Genomic DNA, 26,811 nt, shown 5'->3' on the forward strand with positions numbered 1-26,811 from the left:
AAGGCGATTTCACCAACAAAGAAGAGGGGAGTTATCGGAGGTGATGGCTACAATAGGGCAAAGACAGACTGTACATAGACAAAACGTCCCCACCCTTTCTTAATGAAAGCTTAAAAATGATCATACACACCCAGCTAGGAGTCAAAATACACTCTTAAGCAAAGGTCTGTAATATCTTGAGTTTTACACACCCGTCCCTGTGGGGGCTGCCTTCATCAGCTGCATTACAGTGTGAACATTTTCCTATTTCACACATGGCCTTTCTGGGAAAGAAAATAAAAGACATAAGAGGAAGGAATAAAAGAAAAGAAGGGGAAATAGGATGATGATGCAGAAAGGCTCTTTGTGACTAGAATAAATGCCTGAAAAAGAAAACCCTGAAGTAACTAGAAGATACCATTTCCCTAAGCTTTGCTAAATCGGGGCATTTAGCAAAGGTGTCAGTTATGCCTGGTGCATTGTGCCAGCTGGACGCCATGGCAACGTTCTCGTCTTTTGTGTCCTGCAGATAATGTGACAAATTGCCTATTTAAATACTGACAAAAGAGTGTCTTCTCATATAGAGGTCCCCGATTAAGGGCTTCTCTTAAGTGAACCATTTTCCAGCAAGATATCCTGATGACTATGGGCAGGGATGACCCAGACCGATGAGTTTTCGGTGCTGCTGTGAGAGAGGCATTATGAGCCATGACCCCCACGCCCACGCCCACCCAGCCCCAGCATGATTTGCCCCCATGTTACTGAATCCACGGCAGAGCCAGTGCCAAAAGTGGAGGGGCCTCCCTGCTCTCCTTCACATCCTCTTCCCTGTGTCCCTGCTCCTCTATCAGTGTATGTGCCTGCCCCAGGTCACCACTGGCAGAGGCAGGGAACCTGGGGCCTCTGACTCCCAGCTACAGTTGAATTTCATGGTTTTCACTGAAGTGTTTTTTAATGGTTGGCTGAAATCTAGCAAATTGTTCACTGCGTTTTCTAACAGTGATCAACACTTGAAGATTCTTTCGTACACCGCTGTCTTCCTTGGAATGGTGTGTGTAGGGTCCCTTGAAAATGGAAGAGTAGAAACCATTTTGAGTATTTATCACTCCTCCGGCATAAAGGAAAAGGTACTAAGAGACCCAGATTTGTGTTTGAGGGAATAATTGCCTTTGAGGCAGAGTATTCGAGTACCATCTGGTATGATGCGATGTAATAACCTCCCCATTGCGAGAAGGGCTTGAGAAGAGCCAATCGGGTGGTGTAGAGAGGCTTTTCGGGTTGGGTGAGAGGTTGATCTAAATGACCTCTAAGGTACCATCTAATCCAGAATTCTACGATTCTCTTGGGATGGTTAAATTGAATCCTATGGTGCTGGCAGGAAGTGAGGGTGGGGGCAGTCCAGATTTGGTTTTAAATCTGGAGAGAGGACAATGGCAATGCCAGAAGGATGACAACTGCAGAATGAGGGTTGGTCAAGTTGATGGGACATAGAGTGGGGTGAATGGGCAGTGACTTAGCCGGAGCCTATAAGAAGGGCATGGGACTGGCAAGGTAATTAGAAAAGGCAATGGATCCTAAGCCCTCTTGGTTGTAGACACTGAGAGGAACTAAAGGTTTGCTTACACTAAAACATGCCTCTGGCTCTTCCCTGTTGCCTGAAATCTCTGCCATCTTGAGCAATATTTCTATTGAGTAATATCTCCAGGAGGCTGTTGTCAAAATGAGTAAGTGATCCCTGTGATAGAGTATCATGTTAGTTGATGCATATCTGGCAATTCCTTTGTACAATATTAGGCAATCACTTTCCCTCTCAGGGCCCCAAGGTGCTCATGAGTGCTAGTAGCTCTTTTACAGATTCCTTGAGATGTTTCTACATAAACAATCCTGTCATCTGCAAATAAAGACAATTTTAATTCATCCTTTCCTATCTGTATTCCTTTTATTTCTTTTTCCTTGCTTTTTTTGCACTGGCTAGGACCTCCAGTAGAGTGTGCAATAAAAGTGATGGGAGTAGATACCTTGTCTTGTTCCTGATCTTAGAGGATCCTGCTTTTAGTCTTGCACCATTAATGATGATGTTAGCTGTAGGTTTTTCATAGATGCCCTTTTTCAAATTGAGGAAGTTTCCTTCTACTCCTAGTTTGATGAGAAATTTCATTAAGAATGGGTGTTGAATTTAATCAAATGCCTTTTCTGCATCTATTGAGATGATCGTATGATTTTTTTCTTGCTTAAATTGTTAATTTGCTACATTACATTGACTGAATGGTTCAAGTTTTGGACTCTATTCTGGCATGCACTTAAACTACTTGCAGATCAGTTTAATCCCTTAGCTTTTTTTAAGCCTTGTTACGATGGATCCACAGCAGACTTGACTCTTGGGCTAATTTAGCCCCACGGCTAAGACAAGACTTTTCCAAGGACTCTACCCAGTATCCCATCATTTTCTCAGATCTCTCTGCCTGGACTGGTGTCCTGGAATGAGAACTTTCCCTGTGCAAGCTCTGAGAGTTGTGTAGTAAACTGCTTTCTGTTCATTCTTTTCCCTGCCTTGTAGAGTTTCACCCAGTACAGGTCATTCTTTGGCCAAAAACTCAAGGAAACCCCCCTGAAGTTCTCCAGAGCTCTTTCTACACAACCATCTCCTCTCTCACATTCTGTCTCCCAAATTCTGGCTACCTCCATCTCCCCAAACTCTGGTTTTTTTCTCCTCACCTCAGCAAAATTGCCAGGCTCTGTTGGGTTCTCCTTCCCTGTACTGCTGTCCCACCCCGTTAGTCCCACCCCGTCCCACTCGGCTCCACCCACCTGGCGCGCCCGGATTACTAAACCCTAGCCGCCAGGGTGCGCGACGCGTTCCCAAGCCCCGCCTCCGGGGCGAGGGCTCGCTCCCCCTCCAAGCTCTGCCTAAGCAGTTCCGTTAGCAGCGGGAGGAAAAACCGTCCTTCGGATCCCCGCCTCTCCAGTCCCAACTACCTGCCAGCAGTAAGCTGGGGCAATCATATTATGAGCCTAGTTTGCTTCCTTTCTCCCAGGGATCAGAATCCTGTGCTGCTCATAGTCCAGTGCTGAGATGGGTCATTGCATAGATGTTGACTATTTCTAGCTGTGTGTGACAGGACTGCAATTCCTGTAGTGATGGCTCCCCATGAGCAAAGGCAGAAATCTTACCCACCGCGATTTGTTCACACTATCACCATCCTTCTTAATGCCTCTCCTAAATCAACTTGACCTGTTTTGCTATTTTGATTAAAAGCATTTTGCCTTGGAGTGTCACACAGCAGGGCATTGGCGATGGAATCAGAAGATGTTTTCTGCTTGCTCACTTAGCAGCATCAGTTATAACCACTGTAGGCCTTAGTTCCAACTTCTAGAAAATAAGGATAACCGCCCAGCCTCCACTCCAATGTGATGCAAGGAAAAAACAAAACCAAATAATGCAGATGCCAACACCCCCCGTTACAGCACCAAGCCGACTCCTCTGAGTGCTCCATCCATCCTGCGTGGGGGTGGGGCCAGACTTCTCTCAGGCCTTACCTTCTTTCTGTTTTTCCTGTGACTGTCCCTCTTGTGGTTTACTCCTTTCTCCAACCTGTTGTCCCAGCCAAATGTTTCTAAAAATATTCCAGCAGAGCAACCTGGAAATACTATTCCTTAAGGAATTTATGGCCACACTGCTATCCTAAAATGGTTATAAAGTGTTACGTATTTGGTTTTTGAAGCTGCTTCGCTTTAAAAGTTAAAAGTATGATATTACAAAGTAGTGTACCAGAATTTCTTGCACAATAGGCTAATAAATCGTTTTTTTCTCAGGGCTACCTGGAGCCACAGGAAATCCAGGGGAAAAGGGAGACCCTGGTGAACTGGGCTTGACTGGAAACGAAGGTCCTGCAGGACAGAAGGGTGAAAAGGGGGACAAAGGGGACGTGTCCAACGATGTGCTCCCCGCAGGTAAGAGGCTGGTGCTCTGGCCTCTCCCAGGGTGAATGGGCCCAGAGACCTGCCTGGATCTTCGCACAAGGGCTGCTCTGGGTCTTCTCTCCTCATTTGCCTTATGTGTCCATATGTTTTACAGCATGTTCTAGAGATCCGTGCTTTCGAAAAGGAGAAAACTGTGCATGTTACCCCAGTGTTGGCAAGACCAGATCTGGGATCCAAGCAGAAGTAGTTTAGATAATTCAGGTCTAAACGTCATGGTTGGATTGAATTAGGATGAAGGCAGCTTCCTTTTTCCAAATAGCTATTCAATCCAGCACAATCTAGAACAAGACAAGTAAGCAAGCAATTTAAGATACCTCAGAGCGGGGCTGGCCCCGTGGCCTAGTGGTTAAGTTCAGAGTGCTCCACTTCGGTGGCCCAGGTTCAGTTCCCGGGCGTGGACCTACACCACTCATCGGCAGCCGTGCTCTGGTGGTGACCCACATACAAAATAGAGGAAGATTGGCACAGATGTTAGCTCAGGGTGAATCATCCTCCGCAAAAAAAAAAAAAGATACCTTAGAGGACAACTGAGAGAAAGCACAGCCATTTTCTTCACAGTCAAGGTAGGGCCACACTCAGGCCCTTATCCTAAGCCTTTTGACATAAAGAATTGGGGCAAACATGGTTGCTGAACTTAGTGTCTTGGGCGGAGGAGGTGGCTGCACAGTGAACCACAGAAAGACAATCACATGGTGGAAAGACACAATAGGTGACATCTGATGGTCATGGAGGAGGATGAGGTAGAAGAATTTTAAAAGCACAGTACTTGGGAGAACACTTATACCATAAAAACATAACTATCCTATTAATGTATTCAATAAACATTTATTGAATATCGGGGAGCACCATTTATGAATTAGGGACTTTGCTAATAGCTGAGAATATGAATATGAAAATGAGTAAGACATGACATCTGTCCTCAAGAAGCTAAGATGGTAGACGGTCTGATTAAGGACCCCAAATCGACTCAGTAAATCAAAATTTACTGAGCACTGCTATTTGCCAGCCACTGTGCTAAGACCAAAGCATCAAGGAAAGATCAAATTATGTTTAGCATGCTTCATTTCGTAAACAGGGGAGGTTGCTATGCAAGATACATAAGATGAAAGTAGTGTTTAGACAGGGTAATACATGTGAATATACTTTGAAAATTTTTAAGATCATGTTACACTCCTGTTATATGGGAAATCTATACATCCAGAATACTGCATTCCTCTATACTGCTCAACAAGCAAGAGGTGATGACAGACCGTTCAGAAAAGCAACATCCCTTGGGGGTCAGCCTGGTGGCGTAGCAGTTAAGTTCGCACACTCCACTTTGGCAGCCCGGGGTTCATGGTTTTGGATCCCGGGCACGGACCTATGCACCACTTGTCAAGCCATGCTGTGGCAGTGTCCCACATATAAAGTAGGGGAAGGTGGGCACGGATATTAGCCCAGGGCCAATCTTCCTCAGCAAAAAAAAAAAAAAAAAAGAGAGAGAGAGAGAAAAGCAACATCCCTGAGTGCACTCCAGTTCAGGAGATCAGGCCAGAGCTGAATGTGTCCTTTGTCAGACAGCAGAGAAGGCAAAGGAGTGTTGGATCATGTCTGCCCTGCCTACAGATCTCTGCCTCTTCCAGAGTGGGCATAGACTCACCTCTAGCCTCTGTGTCCCCTGCTTGTCCACTCTAGAGAGACTGAAACTGTTTATTTGTTCTAACTGGGAAAAGGCAGCTAAAGAGACCTTAGATCACCAGTCTCAGCCCTGGACTGGAGAGTAGAACCAAAGGGCTGAAGAGCCTAGCCTGGTGGCATCTTTATGAAAGCTCCAGAAACAATGGCCCCTGCAAAGGGCTGCACCCACATTGGCCACCTGAAGTTAGAGGAATGGCTACCCACAGGTGTGTAGGGATTCCAGCTGTCGGCATGCTCACCCCGGTGACTCAGAGGATTCTCACAGGGCAGGGCAGGGAGTATGAGACTGGCTTTGGAGATGAAGCAACAGGTTCAGAAGGGTTAAGCTGCCTGCTCCAGGTCACAAAGCTGGTCAGGAGCTCCTGATTTCTTCTACCACACAGAGCAGCGCTTCTCATACCTGGCTGCATATTAGGAGGCTTTAGAAAAATACAATGACCCACTTCCCCACCATGCTGATCTAGTTGGTCTGGGATGGGGCCCAGGCACTAGAATTGTAATAAACCTCCTTAGGGGATTCTCATAAGCAGTCGGGGCTGAGATCCTCCAACATTGGCCAATGAAGAAAGGGTGAGCTTTGGAGTGAGACACCCCTGAGGTTGAGTTCCAACCCTATTCAGGTTGTGACCTTGGGCAAAGCACTGAACTTCCCTAAGACTCAGGCCACTGAGGCTGCTACTACCTCACAGAGTGGTTGGGAAGAACGACTGGGAGGAGATTCTTAAAATTCTTAGCGCAGTTCCTGGCACATAGTTGGAACTCAACACCTACTATGGCTGCTTCCTTGCGTGGACAAGTGCTGGAGCACAGTGAGCTCTGGGAGGGGGCGCCCAGCAAGCCTCCCTGGGGCTGCTCATTCTCCTTTTCCCCGTGTGACACCCAGTCTCTGATCATGGCTGCTTAATCAAGCTCTTCCCCCACCCTTCTTTCTCTCTCTCTCTCTCCAGGTGCCAAAGGTGACCAAGGCCCACCTGGCCCACCCGGCCCATCTGGGCCCCCGGGCCCTCCAGGTCCCCCAGGACCCCCTGGAAGCAGAAGATCCAAAGGCCCTCGGCAGCCAAACATCTTCAATGGCCAGTGCCCAGGTCACCAACCCCTGCCTCAGGGAAACCGCCTCTTTTGCTAATAATTCCAAACTCTAGGACTTCACCCAAGCTTTATGATCAGATTTTTTAAACAGAGGGAAGAGGTTTTGTCCAAAGGGCGAGTTCCCACTTGCAACATGTTCACAGGAGGCCTGAGCAGGCTGCCCCGGGGATGAGGACTGGAGGCAGGTTCCCTCCCCCTTCCCTCAACTCTCTCATTTATCACCCGACGATTCCTCTTCTTTGCCAAATCCACCATCCCTCTCCCCTAAAATAGTCTCAAGGGCTAAGCTGTTCACTTTTGGAGTGTGAGGGCTTGACTGATGCTCGAGGAGACGATGGGGAAGTTCAGATTGGTTAACTCCGCACAAATACTACAGTACTACCATCACCACCACTAAGTTTGAGTGCTAACAACATGCCAGGCACAGTGCTAAGTGCTTAATTCATTTAATTCTCACAACAATCCTATGATACAGGAATCGTTATTGTCACCAATTTACAGATACAAAACTAAACCCCAAGTTGCTAAGTAGCTTGCCCAAGGTCACTCAGTTAATAAGTGACAGAGCTGGGATTCAAACCCAGATGTCCAGATGTGCTTGACCGTAAAGGCCCTGCTCTTAGAGCATCTTCCTTTTGGAGGTGGAAATTCACACTTGAGACTAAGCCAACCGAGCGCGAGGAACACCTGATCTCTGGCAGGCCAAGAGGGCTTGTTCTTGGCCAGTTTGTGACAGGGGTGGCCGCAGGATTGAAAGCTAATCAGAAATCAAGAGCCATATTAATGGAAAAAACTACAGTAAGGCTGGAACTTCTTCCCAAAAGGAGTGGACCCACTCACCTACTTGGGCCACGAAGAGGTACAACTTGATGCCGTGGCTGCAGTGGCAACAGAGAGGAGGGGCCTGACTGGAGTTTCACTCACACTTGCTGTGGATTCTCTGCCACCTTCCCAAACAGACTTTAGTTCTGGCTGGTGCTCTGTTCTTTCTGGAGGACATTTGAGGGGCACACAGCTTTCAGAGTGGGCAAATCTGTACTTTCAAAGATGTCACCCCGCCCCATAAAGGAGCCCGATTATAATTCTGCCCAGCGGTTAGCACCGATGCTAAGTCACAGCAGAGTGGCTCCCTCGATGGCGATCAGCGCCGCCCCCTCCATTAGCATCAGCCCTTTGCTCCGCTTCCTTGGAGAGCGAGCTGAGCGGGAACCCTCACCTGAGAAGAGGGGAGAGCTGACCCTAGCTTTTGCAGAATTCTAGCTTGCCAGAGGATCTGTCAGCCAGTGACAGTGTGCGCCTGGAGAAGCCCTCTCCTCCGCCTCGCCTATCCACCAAGAGGCTGGTCAGCACGGCTTGGGCCCCAGAGCTGTGAAAACTGCTCTAAACAAGATGCCATTATCTTCCAGTCTGCCTCGCTTGCCAGGCATCCTGCATCTGAACTTGGCCCTCTCTCCTGCTCCAATTCCATTTCTTTAACCCTCTCCCACCCCCATAGCTTTAGAAGCAGGTGGGTGCAACAGGAATTAAAGAGAGTGAGAGCCTTTCTTCAGACTAAGAACAGGAGGGTCTCTCTGTCCCTTTCTTTGCAAAGCCCAAGTTCCTAAGGGGAAACTCCATATGAAACTCAGAGGTAGCAAGATTGCTTGTGAGGGAATCAAAACAGGTCCCTGAGACGGCTCTCATGGGTGACAGAAGGACTTCAGAGAAACACAGGTTCACCCAGCTAGAAAGAAGCTTAGCGATCATGAAGCGTCCCACCCCCTTATTTCACTGATAAAGAAACCTCTCCAGATTGTTCTGTGAGCTTCCTTAGTGACAAGCGAGGTGCTCCTTTCTATCTAGCAACCACAGGGTGATTCAAACCCCTCAGAATTTGTCTAGGCAAGTGGGCCTGGCCTGGCCTTTGCAGAAAGCTCGATTTGCCCCAAACTGCCCCAGACCAGGGTCCTTACCCCAGCCATCCACTCCTTCTCATCTTCACACTGCCATGTTCCTTCCCTCCTCCTGTCCTCTTGCTGCCACCCTGAGCCACCTCTTCACCAAAGGTCTGAATTAAGCCCATTTGTTAAGGGGAACAATGACAAGCTGAGGAGGATGAATTCCAGCTCAGGTGTAGCCTCAAACAACGGTGGATCAGGCGCCCTGTGTCCCATAGGCCTTCAAGCAGAGACAGGTGGGAAACGGTGGCGGGGAGCCCAACGTCTCGGGCCAGGCTGCCTCCAGGCTCCCTCTTCCTCGGTGATTCCTCCTCTGGCAGCCCAGGAAGACAGGGTAAAGTGAGCTGTCCCATCACGAGGCTGCTCCCTCACTCCTCCCCATCAGCTTCCCTGGAAGTGAAAATCCTTCCTGAAAAATGCAGCTGTGGTAGTGATACCGCCTGCCCCGAGACGCCAAGAAGGTGTCAGGAAGCCTCTCTTTCCCTCAGATTGCCAAGGGCTTGGAACGGACTGGCTCAGACCATCTTTTCCCTCGTACTGACATCCTCTTTGGATTGTATTATGTGAGCAACTGTGGTCATGGAAAGCTTATTGGGAGCTCACCAAGCAGGGGAAGAAATTTGAAGTGAATGAGTTGATGTTGCTTAAAAGCAAGCCACCAAAAACTTTGGTGGGCCTATTATAAGGGATGCTTATGGGACTAGAGTCTGGAACAAGGTGGGGGACCACCACTTGTCGAGTTATACAAATCCCGCTGTGCCAACTACACTTGCTCTGATTATTGCTGTTGTTTCAGGGGAGACATGTGCTATACCAAATGATGATACCTTGGTTGGAAAAGCTGACGAGCAAGTCAGTGAACACCATTCCCCACAAGCAGGTAGAGAAACCAAACATCCTATTTTGAAATTCAGAAATTGGATGTCTTAAAGTCATAACTGGCAGGCAGTAACTTTCTCCTCTTCTGGTAGAATCCATGATTGCTTCCATTGGAAATCCAACACAAGTATTAAAAGTGACAGAGACATTTGGGACTTGGATACGAGAGTCTGCTAACAAGAGTGATGAACGGATCTGGGTGACTGAACATTTCTCAGGTACTGTCACTTGGCAGGTGATCTATATCTGTGTTGTAATTGTATCTTTCATCTGTTGCCTACCTTCAGGCTTATTCTATTCTGTGTCTGAAATCCCTGCTAATTGGTGTAACAGAACTGCCCTTTATTTTAGGAAGCACAAATGAGTGGGCAGAGTGTGTTTGAGCACACTGATGACAAGCCTTGCAGTTCAGGTCACAGGGACATGACCAGGGCACCCCCAAGTAGCTTATCCAATTTTAGGCAAAGTATCCAGAAGGAAATAAATAGCATGATGACTGATGGCCTCATAAACCCCAAAACCATAGTGTGAAAGCAATGTCAGAGACAGTCTTTTGCACTGTCCATCTGTCTCTGAGGTTGGCACCCTCTTATCTTTCTCAGATATCTGTTAGACAGAGAGCCCAGGGGAGAAGGTGAAGTGCCATCTTGCAGGTACACTGCATCTGAGTATGCCCCTAGTCATTAGCAGTAGCCTTCTTCCAGAAGGGGTCTGGGCATACCCACTGGTCAGAGCAGTAACTGAGATATGCTTCTTCATCTCATCAAGGCTAACTGATCAGCTGGTGATGACTGCACAGACTACCAGCTGAGAAGGATTTTGTGGCTCAAAAGGAAAGAGGAATAATGTGAATTCATGGCTGCTGTGGGTGCAGGGGGAGGCAGGAGGTGTCTGAACAATTCCCATATATTTGCTATTCCTGGTATAGACCGATGTCAGCCTGGTAGAGAATTTTATGAACAATCTAGAGTGGTGTGGGGAGGGGGTGATACAGTTTTCCCAGGAGGAGCAAAGCAGACTCTGTGGCTACTACATTCAAAAGACAATTCAGGAATCCATAGAAGAGAACTGGACTTTGAATTTGGGAGTCTGAGTTTGAAGAACTGGACAAGGACCCTTACAGAACCTCACTCTCAACAGCCCTCCTTTACTTCCTCCCCCGACTCACTCCCAAGCTATGATTGCCAGTCCTGAGGGCAGGTAACAGCCTGTCCCTGGCTTCTCTCCTGCAGGCATCAGGGTGAAGGAGTTCAAAGACCAGCCCTCACTGCTGAACGGCAGTTACTCGCTTATCCAACTCCCGTATTTTTTCCATGGCTGTGGGCATGCCGTTTACAACAACTCTCTCTACTACCACAAAGGAGGCTCCAAAACCATAGTGAGGTGAGTCCCCCGGGGCCCCGCAGCACCTTCTCATGCATCCCAGACTGCATCTACTGTGTGACGCTTAGTTATCCATGAGCTGCTTAAGGGTAGGGACTGTGGTTCATCATCTTTATGTCCCCAGGGCCTGGCACGCAGTCAGAAGTCAGTCAGGGTTTGCTGACTGTATGAACCACAGGACACAACGAGTGAGCCCCATGGCCAGCCCCTGGGGGTCTGCATTTATTGCTGGTCTGGATGCCAAGGGTAAGGTCAGAGCCAGAGAGAAGTAGACCTGGAGTGCCAAGGGCTGCAGCTCTCTCATCCTTTGAGAAAGGAAGGAGCTGGAACCCAGAGCTTCCTCTAGCAGGTGTCACACCCTGAAATCGGTTTTGTTCTGAAAAACTTTGAGTGTGAAGAATTTCCCGTCACAGCTGAGATCATTGAAGACGAGCGACTGCAATGCAAAGTCAGGGGGCTCTGCCTTCAGATTAATCTGTCACCCTGATGGAGCCCCCGCCAGGCCACCTCTCCTCCCCTCTCTGTTTTCCCAAGGGGAAGGGAGGTGGTCACCTGTGTAGACTGTGCCCAGGGCAGCAGTCAAGTCTTCTTGGCTCCTCACAAGAATTGCTGAAGTTTTGTCTTCATAGCTCAAAAAGAAATCAAGTTCTGGCTTTAGAGGCAGAAGCAGGTCATCTTGGGCAAATCAAGAGAGCGGTGAACTCAGTCAGGTTCCAACTCTTCTGCCTACTCCCTCCATGGCCTTGGAGAAGAGACACCACATCCTGTGGTCTCCATGTCCTCAATAAAAATGAAAAGATGGACGAGAGACTCCGCAGCCCTCCAGCTGTACCCCTATCTGAAAAACAAGTCCAGTTGTATGAAAGCCATGATCCTAGTCATTCAAAACTGGAGACAAGGACCTGGAGGGAGGCCTGGGTCTCTTCTCTCTCTCCCTCACCCTCCTCCTCCCCTCAGTGAGGACAGCCTCAACAACCTTATTAGCACTGGAGTGCTGGGTTAGGATGGGGACAGCTTTCCTAGTATAACGTGCAATTAAACCAGCCACATGAGACACATATGGCGGCCATGGCTGGAAGTGTCCCCTCCTTTGCCTCTCCTCCCTCTCTATGGACTCCCCCATCATCTCACCATCTCCCCAGCCACCTCATTTGGGCAGAGCCTTGTGCTCATAGAAGAGGACAACTGTCCCCCCTCCTGTTCAGAAGTCATCCCTTCCCAGATACGCTCCTTCCTCTGACATTCCTCCTCATTAATCCTGTAGCTTCCTGCTGCCATTTACATAGGGCTGTTGTTACCTCAGGGTGGGGGTTTGGGGGAATTCTGGGGTGAATGAGCCCCAGAAGGAGACTCGAGGACAGCCCCAGATGGCCACTCTAAGAAAGAGTGTCTTCTAATGAAGCTAAGCTTGCGTGATGCACTGGTTAGGAGACCTGTGCTGAGGCCCTGCTCTATGCCAGGGCACATGCTGGGAGTGCAGGGAGAGGCAGGCTGGAATTAGACCCTTTCTTGCTGGGAGAGACAAGCCTCATCAAGGATGCAGCTGCTAGGTGCCAGTACCAGACAGGAACCAAACGGCAGGACTGAATCCCAGGCATTCAGAGGAAGGAGAACCCTGTGAGCTGAGATGGGCAGGCAGGGCCTTCCCAAGCCCTCACTCCTCGGGTTTCTTTTCAAACTTACCTCAGGGTTTCTTAATCGGCTTCAAGTTTGGCTATGCTCCAACGCGTATCCACCGACTCACACATTTCGCATTTCTTCTGCTGCTCAATGGCACCCTCTAGTGTCTTTCTTCTCTTTGAGCCTAATGTCCCTGAATTTTCATTCCTGGAGTTAGGTACCTTTGAATTGTAATCCACTTTTTGATACGGTCTAGATTGGAGTCTGCCAAATCAGACAGCCTCCAGGAGCTCAGAGGCATGGGGTTCCATACCGTAACTTAGTCTATCCAGTCACTTACCTGACGAGAAAATTGACTTCACAGCCATGACTTTGCTACATCTCTTATCAGCTCGTGACTTTCTTCTTCCTTTAGAATGCATGAAATGTTTGTCTTAAAACCTCAGTGTGAAGTAGAGGAAGAACCTCCAAACTTGAAGTTAGAAAACCTAAATTCAAACTCTGGCTCTGCTACTTACTCTTATTCCTGGGCCAGTCACTTCTTTTTTATTTGTAAAATGAAAGGACTGGGCTAGATCGTCTTTTAAGGCCCCTTGCAGCTCTAAGAATCTTTGAGAGGGCATTTCAGGAGGTCACCCAACACCTGAGGATTCGTGAGGTTGACAAATTTTCCTGGGTCACATGGCTAGGAAGACACTTAGATGTAGTCACCTTCCTTTACATCCTTGCTACTCAAAACATTGTGGGCAGACCAATAGAATGGGCATCACCTGGGAACTTACTAGAAATACAGAATCCCAGGCCCCACCCCAGATTAACAGAGGAGCCCAAAAAACCACCCTTGTTCACAAAAATGGTGACTCATATCTACTTTTTTTCACATTTCAGATTTGAATTTGGCAAAGAAACGTCCCAAACCCTGAAGCTTGAAGATGCCTTGTATTTTGATCGAAAATACCTCTTTGCAAATTCCAAGACCTACTTCAATTTAGCTGTAGATGAGAAGGGTCTTTGGATTATCTATGCTTCAAGTATAGATGGCTCGAGCATTCTTGTAGCACAACTGGACGAGAGGACATTCTCTGTGATGCAACACATCAATACCACGTACCCCAAATCCAAGGCTGGGAACGCCTTCATTGCCCGAGGGATTCTCTATGTCACAGACACCAAAGATATGAGGATAACCTTTGCCTTTGATTTATTAGGAGGGAAACAGATCAATGCAAACTTTGATTTAAGAACTTCCCAGTCTGTTCTTGCCATGTTATCATACAATATGAGAGACCAGCATTTGTATTCGTGGGAAGATGGCCATTTAATGCTTTATCCTGTGCAGTTTTTGTCAGCTACATAAAACCAGTGATGGAGTGCTTTCTTTTCCTTCCCCTCAGTAAGTTTCAGATGTTCTCCAGCACCGTTTATATCCCAACAGAAAACTTGTCTTTCAGGGTAGCCAGGTACTCAGCTGTCGTATCTCATGACATGAATGTTTATATGGTCAGTGAATCCCCTTTAAATTCAGATTCCTTAGGGGAAAAGAGCAACAGATTGGAAGTCAAAATGGCTGAGATTTGGTAATTCCTCCACAAACTAGCGGAGCAAGTTACCTCTTCCTCTTTGGGCCTTGTTTTCCCCGCTGGTGATATGGAAAGGCTGGCTGAGAGGATGGTAAGCTTTCTTCTCCCTGTAGGGAATTCTGTGATTCTTGGCTGTGGCTACTCCCACAACTTTTATGTTTATGGTTTTTAGCCACGTGCTGAACAAATTCACCTCTGAGTTGAGAAGCCTAATTGCTCAAGCAATGAATTCCTTAGTGCTGACTTATATTTGGTGCCTTAGGCCACTGAGGTACCATATTACCCATAATATATTACCTTTCTCTGCATCTGCGCCTGTACCCGCACCTGCTGCCACAGTGCCAGAAGAGCCGTTATCCTCAGCTCCTGACTGCTGCCAGAGATTAGCAAAATCCAGGAACAGCTACCTGCTCAAGTTTCCTAATGAAACAGAAACAGGCCCTTCCAGGTTCCTATTAATTTCTGATCATGCTGATATGCAGCTGTGGGTCATAAACATCGGATCCTCAGGTCACACTGGCTTCTTCTACCACAGCTATGGGTCAGAGTGCTAAATATTGTGTGAGTGGGCGTTAATCTGGAAGTTTTCAGAAAAGACTCACCATTTGTGGTTATTGTCTAGAACAGGGATGGGCAAATTATGGCCCTTGGTCCAAAGCCAGCCCATCACCAGTTTTTGTAAATAAAGTTTTATTGGAACACAGTCACATGCATTTGTTTATGTATTATAGTTTGTGCCTACTTTTGCTCAACAATGGCAGAGTTGAGTCATTGCAAGAAAGTTGAGCAGTGGCCCGCAAAGCCTAAAACAGTTACCCTCTGGCCCTTTTCAGCAAAAGTTTGCCGACCGCTGATCTAGAACATAAAGTGAGCTGGATTCTTGGAAGGGCTTATTCACCAGAACCTGCTTCTTATGTTTTGTTTTGTTCTAGACTAATAAGTGATCATTTAGATGGTTTGAGTTTTTGGTAAATGGGAAGGGTGATAGCATAAAATTAAGTGGCCCTCCCAAAAAGCAGTTAGTGAACTGTTCTTCCCCTAATATAGTGTGGAAGGACGTGCTCTGGTCCCCTTGGATGCCAGGAGAAAATCCAGTTTAACTTGCTCCTAAATGCCCTTAAATACATATATTTTTTGCCAACTCAGTTCTTCAAACATCTTCAGCCAGGCACTGAGGTCCAAGCAGGGCCCCTGAGAGGAGAAAAGAATCTGGAAATTTCTTGGGGTCCTGCAGCCAGGAAGGCGACCTAGGGGAAAATGTTATGGAAAGATTTTTCATCAATTCACCCTCATTGAATTCATGTGTGTGTTGAAGGGAAGCTTCTGAAACATTTTCACTGTGCCCAAATCCATTCTCAGTGGCCCTTAGTCTTGGTTTTATACCTTATTAATAGAAGCATTTTAAAACCTAGGGGATATAGAGATTTAAATATTTAAATCTCCCCACCCCCTGAAAATACCTAGGCAGCTATTACAGATTTTTTGTTTTTGTGTTCTCAAAATAATGAGTATTTGAAAGTTTTTCCCCACTTTTTAATGAGATTGGTTGTGTCATGTCATCACAGCTTTTGAAAAATACTCTTTTCAGATTCATGTTTTATAACAAAGTAAAATAGAGTTTCATGTTCAAGATCAACATGTCTAATGAACACTAGGCTTCTTTTAAAGTATTTTATGTGTTGCTGTTTCTGGACACAGGGGACCTGGATATGAATATAATTTCATAGTAATAGTCATATTAGTAATAGTAATATGTACAATACTAATTATATATATATATGGTAGCAACCAAAAGAGGTTAGTTATTGAATTAGCATGTATTCCTTTTAGAAAAAAGTTTTAGAAACCCCAGTCTTGAGAGCTGAGTTATCTTGGCTCCTTTAATTACAGGTAAGAAAGCATGAACTCAGTACTAGAGAAGCTCATACTGGGATTTTTTTTTTTTTTTTTTTTTTTTTTTTTTTGCTATGGCAGAATAATAAAAGGACAACCGAGTTTGACCAAGGCTTAATGGGTAATTTTATAATACGGTTGCAAGTTTGTCTTTACAGAGTGAAAATGATTAAGATTTTACTCATTCTTTCCTGCAAATAGGACTTTATTAAAAAAAATAGGTTTGGGCTCACTGCTAAAATAGAATGTTTTTAGTCGCGATATCACTTGAGCAGTTTACAGTCTCACTTAGAACCAAAGTTGCTTCAAAGCACTTTCCAAATATCTGCACTTCTGATGTCAGAATCAAAGCAGATAATTCTCTAATTCTTCTTTAATCTAAAGTAGATAGCTTCCCGCTGGAAAGTAAATAAAACCATCCCTCCCAACCTCAAAGGTGGGCTGGACCCTATTTCAAAGCATTTTCTTTCAGACTGATAATGTGTCCTGTTGCAGCTGTGCAGGTGGTTATGGTCTCAAAGTGTCACCAGGCACGGGTGTGATGACAGAGGACGAGTTCTGGGGTGAAAGTTTTAAAATGAGGAGTTCTGATCGTAGGCACCCTCCCAGTCTCATGACCTTCAAGGTGCAGGGTGAAAAGTCAGATGAGACACCATGAGTCTTCAAGAGCCAGGGGTCCTTTCCACCTGCATAGAGTATGCCTGGGCTATGACTACTCAAGGTCCAGCCATCTGAAGGAGAAGGGCATGATTGAGCTTTTCAGTTTTCATCCAGCTGCTGGGACCTGGTGTATCACATCATTAAAAACCATCATTTCGGGCCGGCCCCGTGGCTTGGTGGTTAAGTGAGCGCGCTCCACTGCTGGAGACCCGGGTTCGGATCCCGGGCTCGCACCGACGCGCTGCTTCTCCGGCCACGCTGAGGCCGCGTCCCACATACAGCAACTGGAAGGATGTGCAGCTACGACACACAACTATCTACTGGGGCTTTGGGGGGAAAAAATAAATAAATAAAATCTTTAAAAAAAAAAAAAAAAACCATCATTTCCAATCTGTAACCACAGATTCTGAACAATTCTGAACTACAGATGAATAATGGTGAATGTCTCTTTTTTGGTTGTAATTTATTTAACTTTAATCTAATTAGTCAATAAAATAATCGTTGCTGAACACAATCACATATTGAAGCAAGTGTATTGTTATTTTTACCTCTTGTTAATTTACATGTAACATCTAAAAGAAAAAAAAACAACTGAGAACAATATTGTGGTAGAATTATACTGGTTGCTCCTCTGTTGAAACTTTCACAATTTGCTCGTGCCTTCTGAATACTGAAAAATCATTGGTGTGGATCATGTTTTCTCTATAGGAAATCATGAAAAATGTAAAACTAGTACATAGAATTAGATATACACAACATAAGTGTAGTGAAGATCTGCAAATGTATTGGCATAGGCAAGGTAACTGAAAAGGACATAACATTTTGGACTAAAAACAAAAAAGAAGAATTTTTTTTTTTTTTTTTTTTTGGTGAGGAAGATTGCCCCTGAGCTAACACTTGTTGCCAGTCTTCCTCTTTTTGATTGAGGAAGAGTCGCCCTGAGCTAACATCTGTGCCCATCTTCCTCTATTTTGTATGTGGGATGCCACCACAGCATGGCTTGATGAGTGGTACGGGTCCACGCCCAGGATCTGAACACACGAACCCAAGCTGCTGAAGCTGAGTGCGCTGAACTTAACCACTATACCACCGAGCCAGCCCAAAAAAGAACAAATTTTAAAAACTAGATTTGTGAGAATTTGGGCAAGTATCTTCTTCATCCCTCAGAGCCTCTGTTTCATCTGTAAAATGTGGATAATAGGATTACTGACTTCCTTTGACTTTTCTATATTAAACGAGAAATGCTCTGGAAATGGTATGATTCTTGATACATTATTGCTGTTACCTTTATAGTTCATCCCTTCAGGGAACTAGAGTGACCCTGTTGTTCTGATAGCCTTTAGGGACACAGCGTCAACAGTTTCTGTCTGCTGGTCTGTCTAATTAGGTAGGTAACACTTCACACTACCAAAAAACGGTCCCTTAGTTATACCACACATTTACAATAAAACTGCCCCCAATAATGAAAATAATGAGAAATAGTTCAAGAACCTGTTGCCTTGCCCAATACAGCTTCTTTATAAACTTCCCTAGAAGTGTCTCTGTTACTGGGCGGCCCAGGCATGTACTGCTGATGACTTCTGTAATTAAAATATTACAAAGCAAAAAGAAAAGTCCATGAAGAAAAAAGTCGTCTTGCCCTTTAACTGGATCATTCAGACATTGGCATGTGATTTTAAGATATCTAATCTTATAGCCATTCACTGTAAGATTTAAAATAAGAATAAACAATCTATCTCACTACTTTTCCCTCCAAGCAATCTGCTATAATCAGCCTCAAAAACTGAGCTAGTTAAGAAGTGGTGGTTAAACTACTTCTAAAAATCTAACAAACTAATTCTAAAATTGCCAGATTCTTGTGTCTAGCAATCTGGCATTGTCAGTGTCCCAAACTCATTTGCCAAAGGGCCACATACACGATCACAGGATTATAAAACACTAGATGGGACCTTTACAGACCACCCAGTCCAACTCTCTCATTTTAAAGTCTAGGAGGGCCGGCCCCGTGGCTTAGCGGTGAAGTGCGCGCGCTCCACTGCTGGCGGACCGGGTTCAGATCCCGGGCGCGCACCGACGCACTGCTTCTCTGGTCATGCCGAGGCCGCGTCCCACATACAGCAACTAGAAGGACGTGCAGCTATGACATACAACTATCTACTGGGGCTTTGGGGGAAAAAAATAAAAATAAATAAAAGTTAAAGTCTAGGAAAGTGAGGCCGGAGAAGATAACTCACCCAACATCACAGCTTAAGTGCCTGAGTCAAGAGGAGACACTGTTTCCTGACTTTATGATCATGTTTTCCACCTCACTCTGTCACTTCCAAAGGAAGGATCTGGTCTTTATAATTGGAAAATGAAAATAATTAACTTTGGACATTTTTTTAAAAAGGCATTCCTTTTTATAAAACTTTATCTAGAGGAATATGCCAAACTCAGCTTAGTCAGGCAGAGAATTCTCCCCAGCAAAGAAGTTCTCAACCCAGTGATGGCAGTCATCACCTTCTGGGCAGTGGATACACATGCCAAAGTCCAGCACCACTTGTTACTCTAAAAACTACCACCACCACTGGACAACTCTTACTGGCCCAAAGTTTTGAAGACATCAAAGTAGCTGCTACTTGGCGCTTACCGTCTATTTGTCATAGTCTCTTCAAGGCAATTTGTACACGTTATTTCTCTTAATCACAGATGCTCAAGTGGAAAAGTCCTTAAATATCATCTATTCTCTCTGGTCAATGTTTTCATCCTCTCTATAAATGTAGTGGACACTGTGATGCACTCACTACTTGGATTCCACTTCAGGAAAGACTTTTTGCTCCTGGTGCTGGGAGTGCTGTCAGCAAATAGCCTTCAGCTGTCAGCCCCTTCAGGCCTTGCCTCGACTGCAGAGACCCGCTTCACCCAGGACACACTCGCTCATCCAACAACTGATCAATGCATGAGTATATAGGCGTGGACAGCTCAGCCCAACTTGGTACATTCTAGTGCCACAGCTCCCCACAGTTCAGCCAATTCTGTCACCAGGCCTGCATTACAGACTGACTTTTCTTTCTGCCCTTGCTGCCTCTTTCTCCTTCCTTCCAAGGGCAATTTTAATGACATCCTGCTGGCTGAACTCCATCTCAGAGTCTGCTTCCTGCAGAACCCAACCTATTGTAGAGTTGCCAGATAAAATACAGGATGCCCAGCTAAATTTCAGTGTCAAATAAAGAACAACAACAACATTTTTTAGTATAAGTGTATCCCAGATATGGCATTGGATATACTTATATTAAAAAAATCATTTCGGACCAGCCTGGTGGCGTGGTGGTTATGTTCGTGCTCTCCGCTTTGGCGGCCTGGGGTTCAATGGGTCGGATCCCAGGTGGGGACCTACACACTACCCATCAAGCCATGCTGTGGAGGCGTCCCACATACAAAATAGAGGAAGATGGGCACAGATGTTAGCTCAGGGCCAATCTTCCTCACCAAAAAAAAAAATTATTTGTTTATCTGAAATTCAAATTTAACTGGGAGTCCTGTATTTATATTTGATAAATCTGGCAAAGCTAACCAGATGTGGTCCAAGAAGGAAGCCACTGAGATGGGGTTTTGGAGCTGGATCATTCACCACCCTGTTTGCAATGAGGACCCCACCACTGGTAATAGATTGAGCATCAATAGCCAGTGGGACAACAAGGTGGTCCAATTGTTAATACTTTCATTGGTGGTAAACTGGAATGGAATACTATTGGAAAGGAATACATTAGCTAATGTTATGTATCAGATGTTTGAGAATTACAGATAAATGGGGGCTAAACAGATAATGAAATCAGGTGGCTATCACTCAGCTTGAATGCCCCTCCGAAAAAAGATAAGAAAAAGCTGAGAGCAATTAATTGACAACTGAAGGCAGAAAAGACCTTATTAACTCCCCTTGAACCTACATTGACCAATATTAACATATGCACTCCAGCTTTCTTTTGGTTCATACGAGCATGATATATTTTTTTCATCCTTTTACTTTTAATCTATGGGTATCATATTAAAGTATTTGTAGACAGCATGTATTTGGGTCTTGCTTTTTTCCCCAATCTGACTATTTCTGCCTTTTAATTGAGATATTTAAATCAGAGACTAGTAAACTATGGCCTGGTGGGCTGCCTGTTTTTGTAAATAATGTTTTATTGGAATGAGACCACATCTATCCCTTTATGTACTGTCTGTGGCTGATTTTGTGCTATAACAGCAGGTATGTACTTGCAACAGAAACTTTATAGCCCACAAACATAAAATATTCATGATCCGGCCCTTTAAGAAAAGGTACGCTGAACTTTGGTTTAGACCATTTACACTTAATGTAATGATTGATATGGTTGGTTTAATCTACCATCTTACTATTGTCTCACCCTTCTTCCCTTTTTCCTCTTTTTCTGCTGTCTTCTGGACTAATTTAATATTTTTTATAATTTCACCTTATTGCCTTTCTTGGCTTATTAGTTACAACTTATTGTTGTGTTATTTTACTCTAGAGTTTTTAGTGTGTATCTTTATCACAATCCACCTTCAAGTGATACACTTCACTTACAGTGTAAGAACCTTACAAAAACATACTTCCATTCTCCTCTCCAGGCCTTGGTGTTATTGTTGTCATACATTTTACCTGTACATATGTTATAAACCCAGCAATACATTTTTATTATTTTTGATTCAAGCAGTCGGTTGTCTTCTAAAGAGACTTAAAAAATGAGGAAAAAAGTCTTCATATAATTTGCCTATGTAGTTACCACTACTTCTGCTCATCTTTCCTTTGTGCAGATACAGACATCCATCCGGTATCATTTTCCTGTGGCTTGAAGGACTGACTTCCTTTACATTCATTTCACGTTTCTTGTAGTGCAGATTTGCTGGTGATGAATTCTTTCACTTTTTGCATGTTTAGGTCTTTATTTCACTTTTTTTTCTTTTTGGTCAGGCAATCAGTTGTTTATTTGTTGTTTATTTTCCCTCCAGTTTTGAGATGTAATTGATATATAACATTGAATTCGTTTTAGCTGTACAATGTAATGATACATGTATATATTGCAAAATGATTACTACAATAAGTTTAGTTAATATCCATCACCTCACATGGTTACAAATATTTTTTTTCTTGTGATGAGGACTTTAGGATCTCTCCTAGCAACCTTCAAATATACAATACAGTATTGTTAACTATAATCACCATGCTGTACATTACATTCCCAGGACTTTTTTACCTTATAACTGTAAGTTTTTACCTTTGACTACCTTCACCCATTTCTCCCACCCCCAACCCCCACGCCCCAGCCTCTGACAACCACCAATTTGTTTTCTGTGTCTGTGAATTTGGTTTCTTTAGATTCCACATATAAGTGATATCATACAATATTTGTCTTTTCCTAACTTATTTCACTTAGTATAATACCCTCATGGTCCATCCCTGTTGTCACAAATGGCGGGATTTGCTGTTTTTAAATGGCTGAATGATATTCCATTGTATATAGAAATGATATTTTCTTTATCCATGCACCCATTGATGGACACTTGGATTGTTTCCAGCTTAGATTGTCTTGGCTATTGTAAATAATGCTGCAAAGAACATGGGGGTACAGATATCTTTTGGACATAGTGATTTCATTTCCTTTGGATATATACCCTGAAGTGGAATTGCTGGTTCGTATGGTAGTTCTAGTTTTAATTTTTTGAGGAACATCCATGCTGTTTTACACAGTGGCTGCACTGATTTACATTCTCACCAACACTGCACAAGAGTTCCCTTTTCTCCACATCTTTGCCAACACTTGCTATCTCTTGTCTTTTGATGATACCCATTCTAACAGGTATGAGGTGATATCTCATTGTGGTTTAGATTTGCATTTCCCTAATGATCAGTGATTTTTTTTTGGCAATGATTTTAACAGGCAACAAGCCTTTTATTTCATGATTAGAGATGGTCCTTTTCAATTTTATTTATTTTATTTTTTTCCCCCAAAGCCCCAGTAGATAATTGTATGTCATAGCTGCACATCCTTCTAGTTGCTGTATGTGGGACGTGGCCTCAGCATGGCCAGAGAAGCGGTGCGTCGGTGCGCACCCAGGATCCAAACCCGGACCGCCAGCAGCGGTGCGCGCGCACTTACTAAGCTAAGCCACAGGGCCGGCCCATGATCAGTGATGTTGAGCACTTTTCATCTACCTGCTTGCTATTTGTATGTCTTCTTTGGGAAAATGTCTATCCAAATCCTCTGCCCATTTTTTAATCAGGTGGTTTGGTTTCTTTCTATTTAGTTGTATGGGTTCTTTATATATTTTGGATATTAACCCCTTATCAGATATATGATTTGCAAATATTTTTCCTATTCTGTAGGTTGTCTTTTCATTTTGTTGATGCTTTCCTTTGCTGTGCAGAAGTTTTTAATTTAATATAGTCCTACTTATTTATTTTTGCTTTTGTTGTCTTTGCTTTTGGGGTCAGGTGTCAAATCAAAAATAATCATTGCCACTAACAAGACTGAGGAGCTTACCCTCTGTGTTTTCTTCTAGAAGTTTTATGGTTTCAGGTCTTATGTTCAAGTCTTTAACCCAATTTGAGTTGACTTTTTTGTGTAAGACAGAGGTTCAGTTTCATTTCTTTGCATGTTGCTGTCCAGTTTTCCCAGCACCACTTGTTGAAGAGACTATCCTTTCCCCATTGTATGTTCTTGGCTCCTTTGTCATAAGTTGACCATATATGCATGAGTTTATATCTGGGCTCTCTATTCTGTTCCGGTGATCTATGTGTCTGTTTTTATGCCAGTACCGTATGTTTTGATTACTCTAGCTTTGTAATATAGTCTGAAATCAGGAAGTGTGATACCTCCAGCTTTATTCTTCTTTCTCAAGATTGTTTGGCTATTCGGGGTCTTTTGTGGTTTCATATAAATTTTAGTATTGGTTTTTCTATTTCTGTGAAAAGTGTCATTGGGATTTTGTTTCCCCCAATTTTTTAAAAGTTGAGGTGTCGGGCCGGCCCCGTGGCTTAGCGGTTAAATGCGTGTGCTCCGCTGCTGGCGGCCTGGGTTCGGATCCTTGGCACGCACCGACGCACCGCTTCTCAGGCCGTGCTGAGGCCGTGTCCCACATACAGCAACTAGAAGATGTTAGCTCAGAGCCGGTCTTCCCCAGCAAAAAGAGGAAGATTAGCAGGGATGTTAGCTCAGGGCTGACCTTCCTTACAAAAAAAAAAAAAATTGAGGTGTAAGTGACATATAACATATTAGTTTCAGGTGTACAACGTAATGATTCAGTATTTGTATATGTTGCTAAATGATCACCACAATAAGTCTAGTTAACATCTGTCACCGTGTTTAGTTACAAAAAAGTGGTTTTTTGTGTGATGAAAACTTTTAAGATCTACTCTCTTAGCAACTTTCAAATATGCAATACAGTATGATAACTTTAACCACCATGCTGTACATTACATTCCCACCACTTATTTATTTTATAGCTGGAAGTTTGTTCCTTTTGACCTCCGTCACCAATTCACCCACCTGCTACCTGCAACTCACCCCCCGACACACACCGCTGGCAACCACAAATCTACTCTCTGTTTCTATATGTTTGGTTGTTGTTGTTATTGTTGTTGCTGTTTTACCTTCCACATATGAGTGAAATCATACGGTATTTTTTTCTCCACATGACTTATTTCACTTAGTGTAATACCCATGTTGTTGCAAATGGCAATATTTCATCTTTTTATGGCTAAATAGTATTCCGTTATTTATATACACCACATCTTCTTTATCAGTTCATCCATTGATGGGCACTTAAATTGTTTCCAAGTCTTGGCTATTGTGAATAATGCTGCAATGAACATAAGGGTGCATATATCTTTTCAAATTAGTGTTTACGTGTTCTTTGGATAAATACTTGGAAGTGGAATAGCTGGATCATATGGTAATTCTATTTTTAATTTTTTGAGGAATCTCCATACTGTTTTCCATAGTGGCTGCACCAGTTTACATTCCCACCAGCTGTGTATGAGGCTTCCCTTTCCTCCCCATCCTCTCCAACACTTGCTATTTCTTATCTTTTTAATAGCCATTCTGATGGGCATGGGGTGATATCTCCTCGCAGTTTTGATTTGCATTTCCCTAATAATTAATGATGTTGAACATCTTTTCATGTTCCTATTGGCCATCTGTATATCTTCTTTGGAAAAATGTCTGTTCAGATCCTCTGCCCTTTTTTAATTGGGTTGTTTTTTGTTTTTGCTGTTGTTGAGTTATATGAGTTCTTTATATATTTTGGATATTAACCCCTTATCAGATATATGATTTGCAAATATCTTCTCCCAATCAGTAGGTTATCTTTTTTTCATTTTGTTGATGGTTTTCTTTGCTGTACAGAAGCTTTTTAGTTTGATACAGTCTCGTTTATTTTTTCTTTTGTTTCCCTTACTTGAGGAGACATATTCAAAAAGATACTGCTAAGACCAATGTCAAAAAGCATACTGCCTATGTTTTCTTCTAGAAATTTTATGGTCTCAGTTCTTGCATTCAAGTCTTTAATCCATTTTGAGCTAATTTTTGTGTATGGTGTAAGACAGTGGTCTACTTTTATCCTTTTGCATGTGGCTGTCCAGTTTTCCAACACCATTTATTAAGAGACTTTCCTTTCTCCTTTGTATGTTCTTAGCTCCTTTGTTGAAAACTAGCTATCCATAAATGTGTGGGTTAATTTCTGGGCTTTCAATTCTGTTCCATTAATCTGTGTGTCTGTCTTGCTGCCAGCACCATGCTGTTTTGATTATTATAGCTTTGTAGTATATTTCGAAATCAGGGAGTGTGATACCTCCAGCCTTGTTCTTTTTTCTCAGGATTGCTTTGGCTTTGGGGGTCTTCTATTTTTCCATATAAGTTTTTGGATTCTTTGTTCTATTTCCATGAAAAATGTCATTTTTGGGATTTTGATAGGGATTGCATTGAATCTGTAGATTTCTTTAGGTAATATGGACATTTTAACTATATTAATTCTTCCAATCCATGAGCATAGAATATCTTTCCATTTATTTTTATCTTCTTCAATTTCTTTCAACAATGTCTTTTATAGTTTTCAGTGTACAGGTCTTTTACCTCCTTGGTTAAAAGTTTATTTCTAGGTATTTTATTCTTTTTGCTGCAATTGTAAAGGGGATGGTATCCTTGATTTCTCTTCCTGTTAGTTTGTTGTTGATGTATAGAAAGGCCACTGACTTTTGTATGTGGATTTTGTACCCTGCAACTTTACTTCATTTGTTTATTCTAATAGTTTTTTGGTGGATTCTTTATGGTTTTCTATATATAAAATCATGTCATCTACAAATAGTGACAATTTTACTTCTTCTTTTCCAATTTGTGTCCCTTTTATTTCTTTTTCTTGCTTAATTTCTCTGGCTAGGACTTCCAATACTATGTTGAATAAGAGTGGTGAGAGTGGGCATCCTTGTCTTGATCCTGTTCTTAGAGGGATAGATTTCAGTTTTTCACCATTGAGTATGGTGTTAGCTGTGGGTTTCTCATATATGGTCTTTATTATGTTGAAGTATTTTCCTTCTATACCCATTTTATTCGGAGTTTTTATCATAAATGGATACTGAATCTTATTAAATGCCTTCTCTGCATCTATTGGGATGATCATGTGATTTTTATTCATTTTGTTGTGGTGTATCATGTTGATTGATTTGCAGAAATTGAACCATCCTTGCATCCCTGGAATAAATCCTAATTGATTGTGGTGTATGATCCTTTTACTGTTATGCTGTATTTGATTTGCTAATATTTTGTTGAGAATTTTTGCATCTATGTTCATCAGTGATATTGGCCTGTAAATTTCTTTTTTTGTGTCATCCTTGTTTGGTTTTGGTATCAGGGTAATACCTGATGGTATTAAAATGGCCTCAAAAATGAATTAAGAAATGTCCCCTTCTCTTCACTTTTTTGGAAGAGTTTGAGAAGGATAGGTATTAAATCTTCTTTGAGTGTTTGATAGAATTCACCAGAGAAGCCATCTGGTCCTGGACTTTTGCTTTTGGGGAGGTTATTCATTACTGTTTGATATCCTTACAAGTGGTTGGTGTATTTAGACTTTATCTCTTCTTGATTCAGCTTTGGAAG

At 43.5% G+C, this 26,811-nt stretch overlaps 1 protein-coding gene across 1 annotated transcript in view; it reads left to right on the forward strand.

Annotated features, from left to right (window-relative positions):
* The window catches only part of GLDN (gliomedin), a 58,382-nt gene extending 42,413 nt beyond the window's left edge, over positions 1–15,969 (forward strand). The window contains exons 5-10 of the mRNA XM_004421578.3: positions 3,793–3,930; positions 6,585–6,722; positions 9,460–9,543; positions 9,635–9,760; positions 10,775–10,925; positions 13,434–15,969. Of these exons, the coding sequence (XP_004421635.2) occupies positions 3,793–3,930; positions 6,585–6,722; positions 9,460–9,543; positions 9,635–9,760; positions 10,775–10,925; positions 13,434–13,902 (1,106 nt within the window). The 3' untranslated portion in view covers positions 13,903–15,969. The remainder of the gene's footprint in view (positions 1–3,792; positions 3,931–6,584; positions 6,723–9,459; positions 9,544–9,634; positions 9,761–10,774; positions 10,926–13,433) is intronic.
* The last annotated feature ends 10,842 nt before the right edge of the window (positions 15,970–26,811 follow it).

Source organism: Ceratotherium simum, chromosome 3 (assembly GCF_057802395.1).
Source record: "Ceratotherium simum simum isolate JZ-2026a chromosome 3, ASM5780239v1, whole genome shotgun sequence".
Taxonomy (NCBI): Eukaryota; Metazoa; Chordata; class Mammalia; order Perissodactyla; family Rhinocerotidae; genus Ceratotherium; species Ceratotherium simum.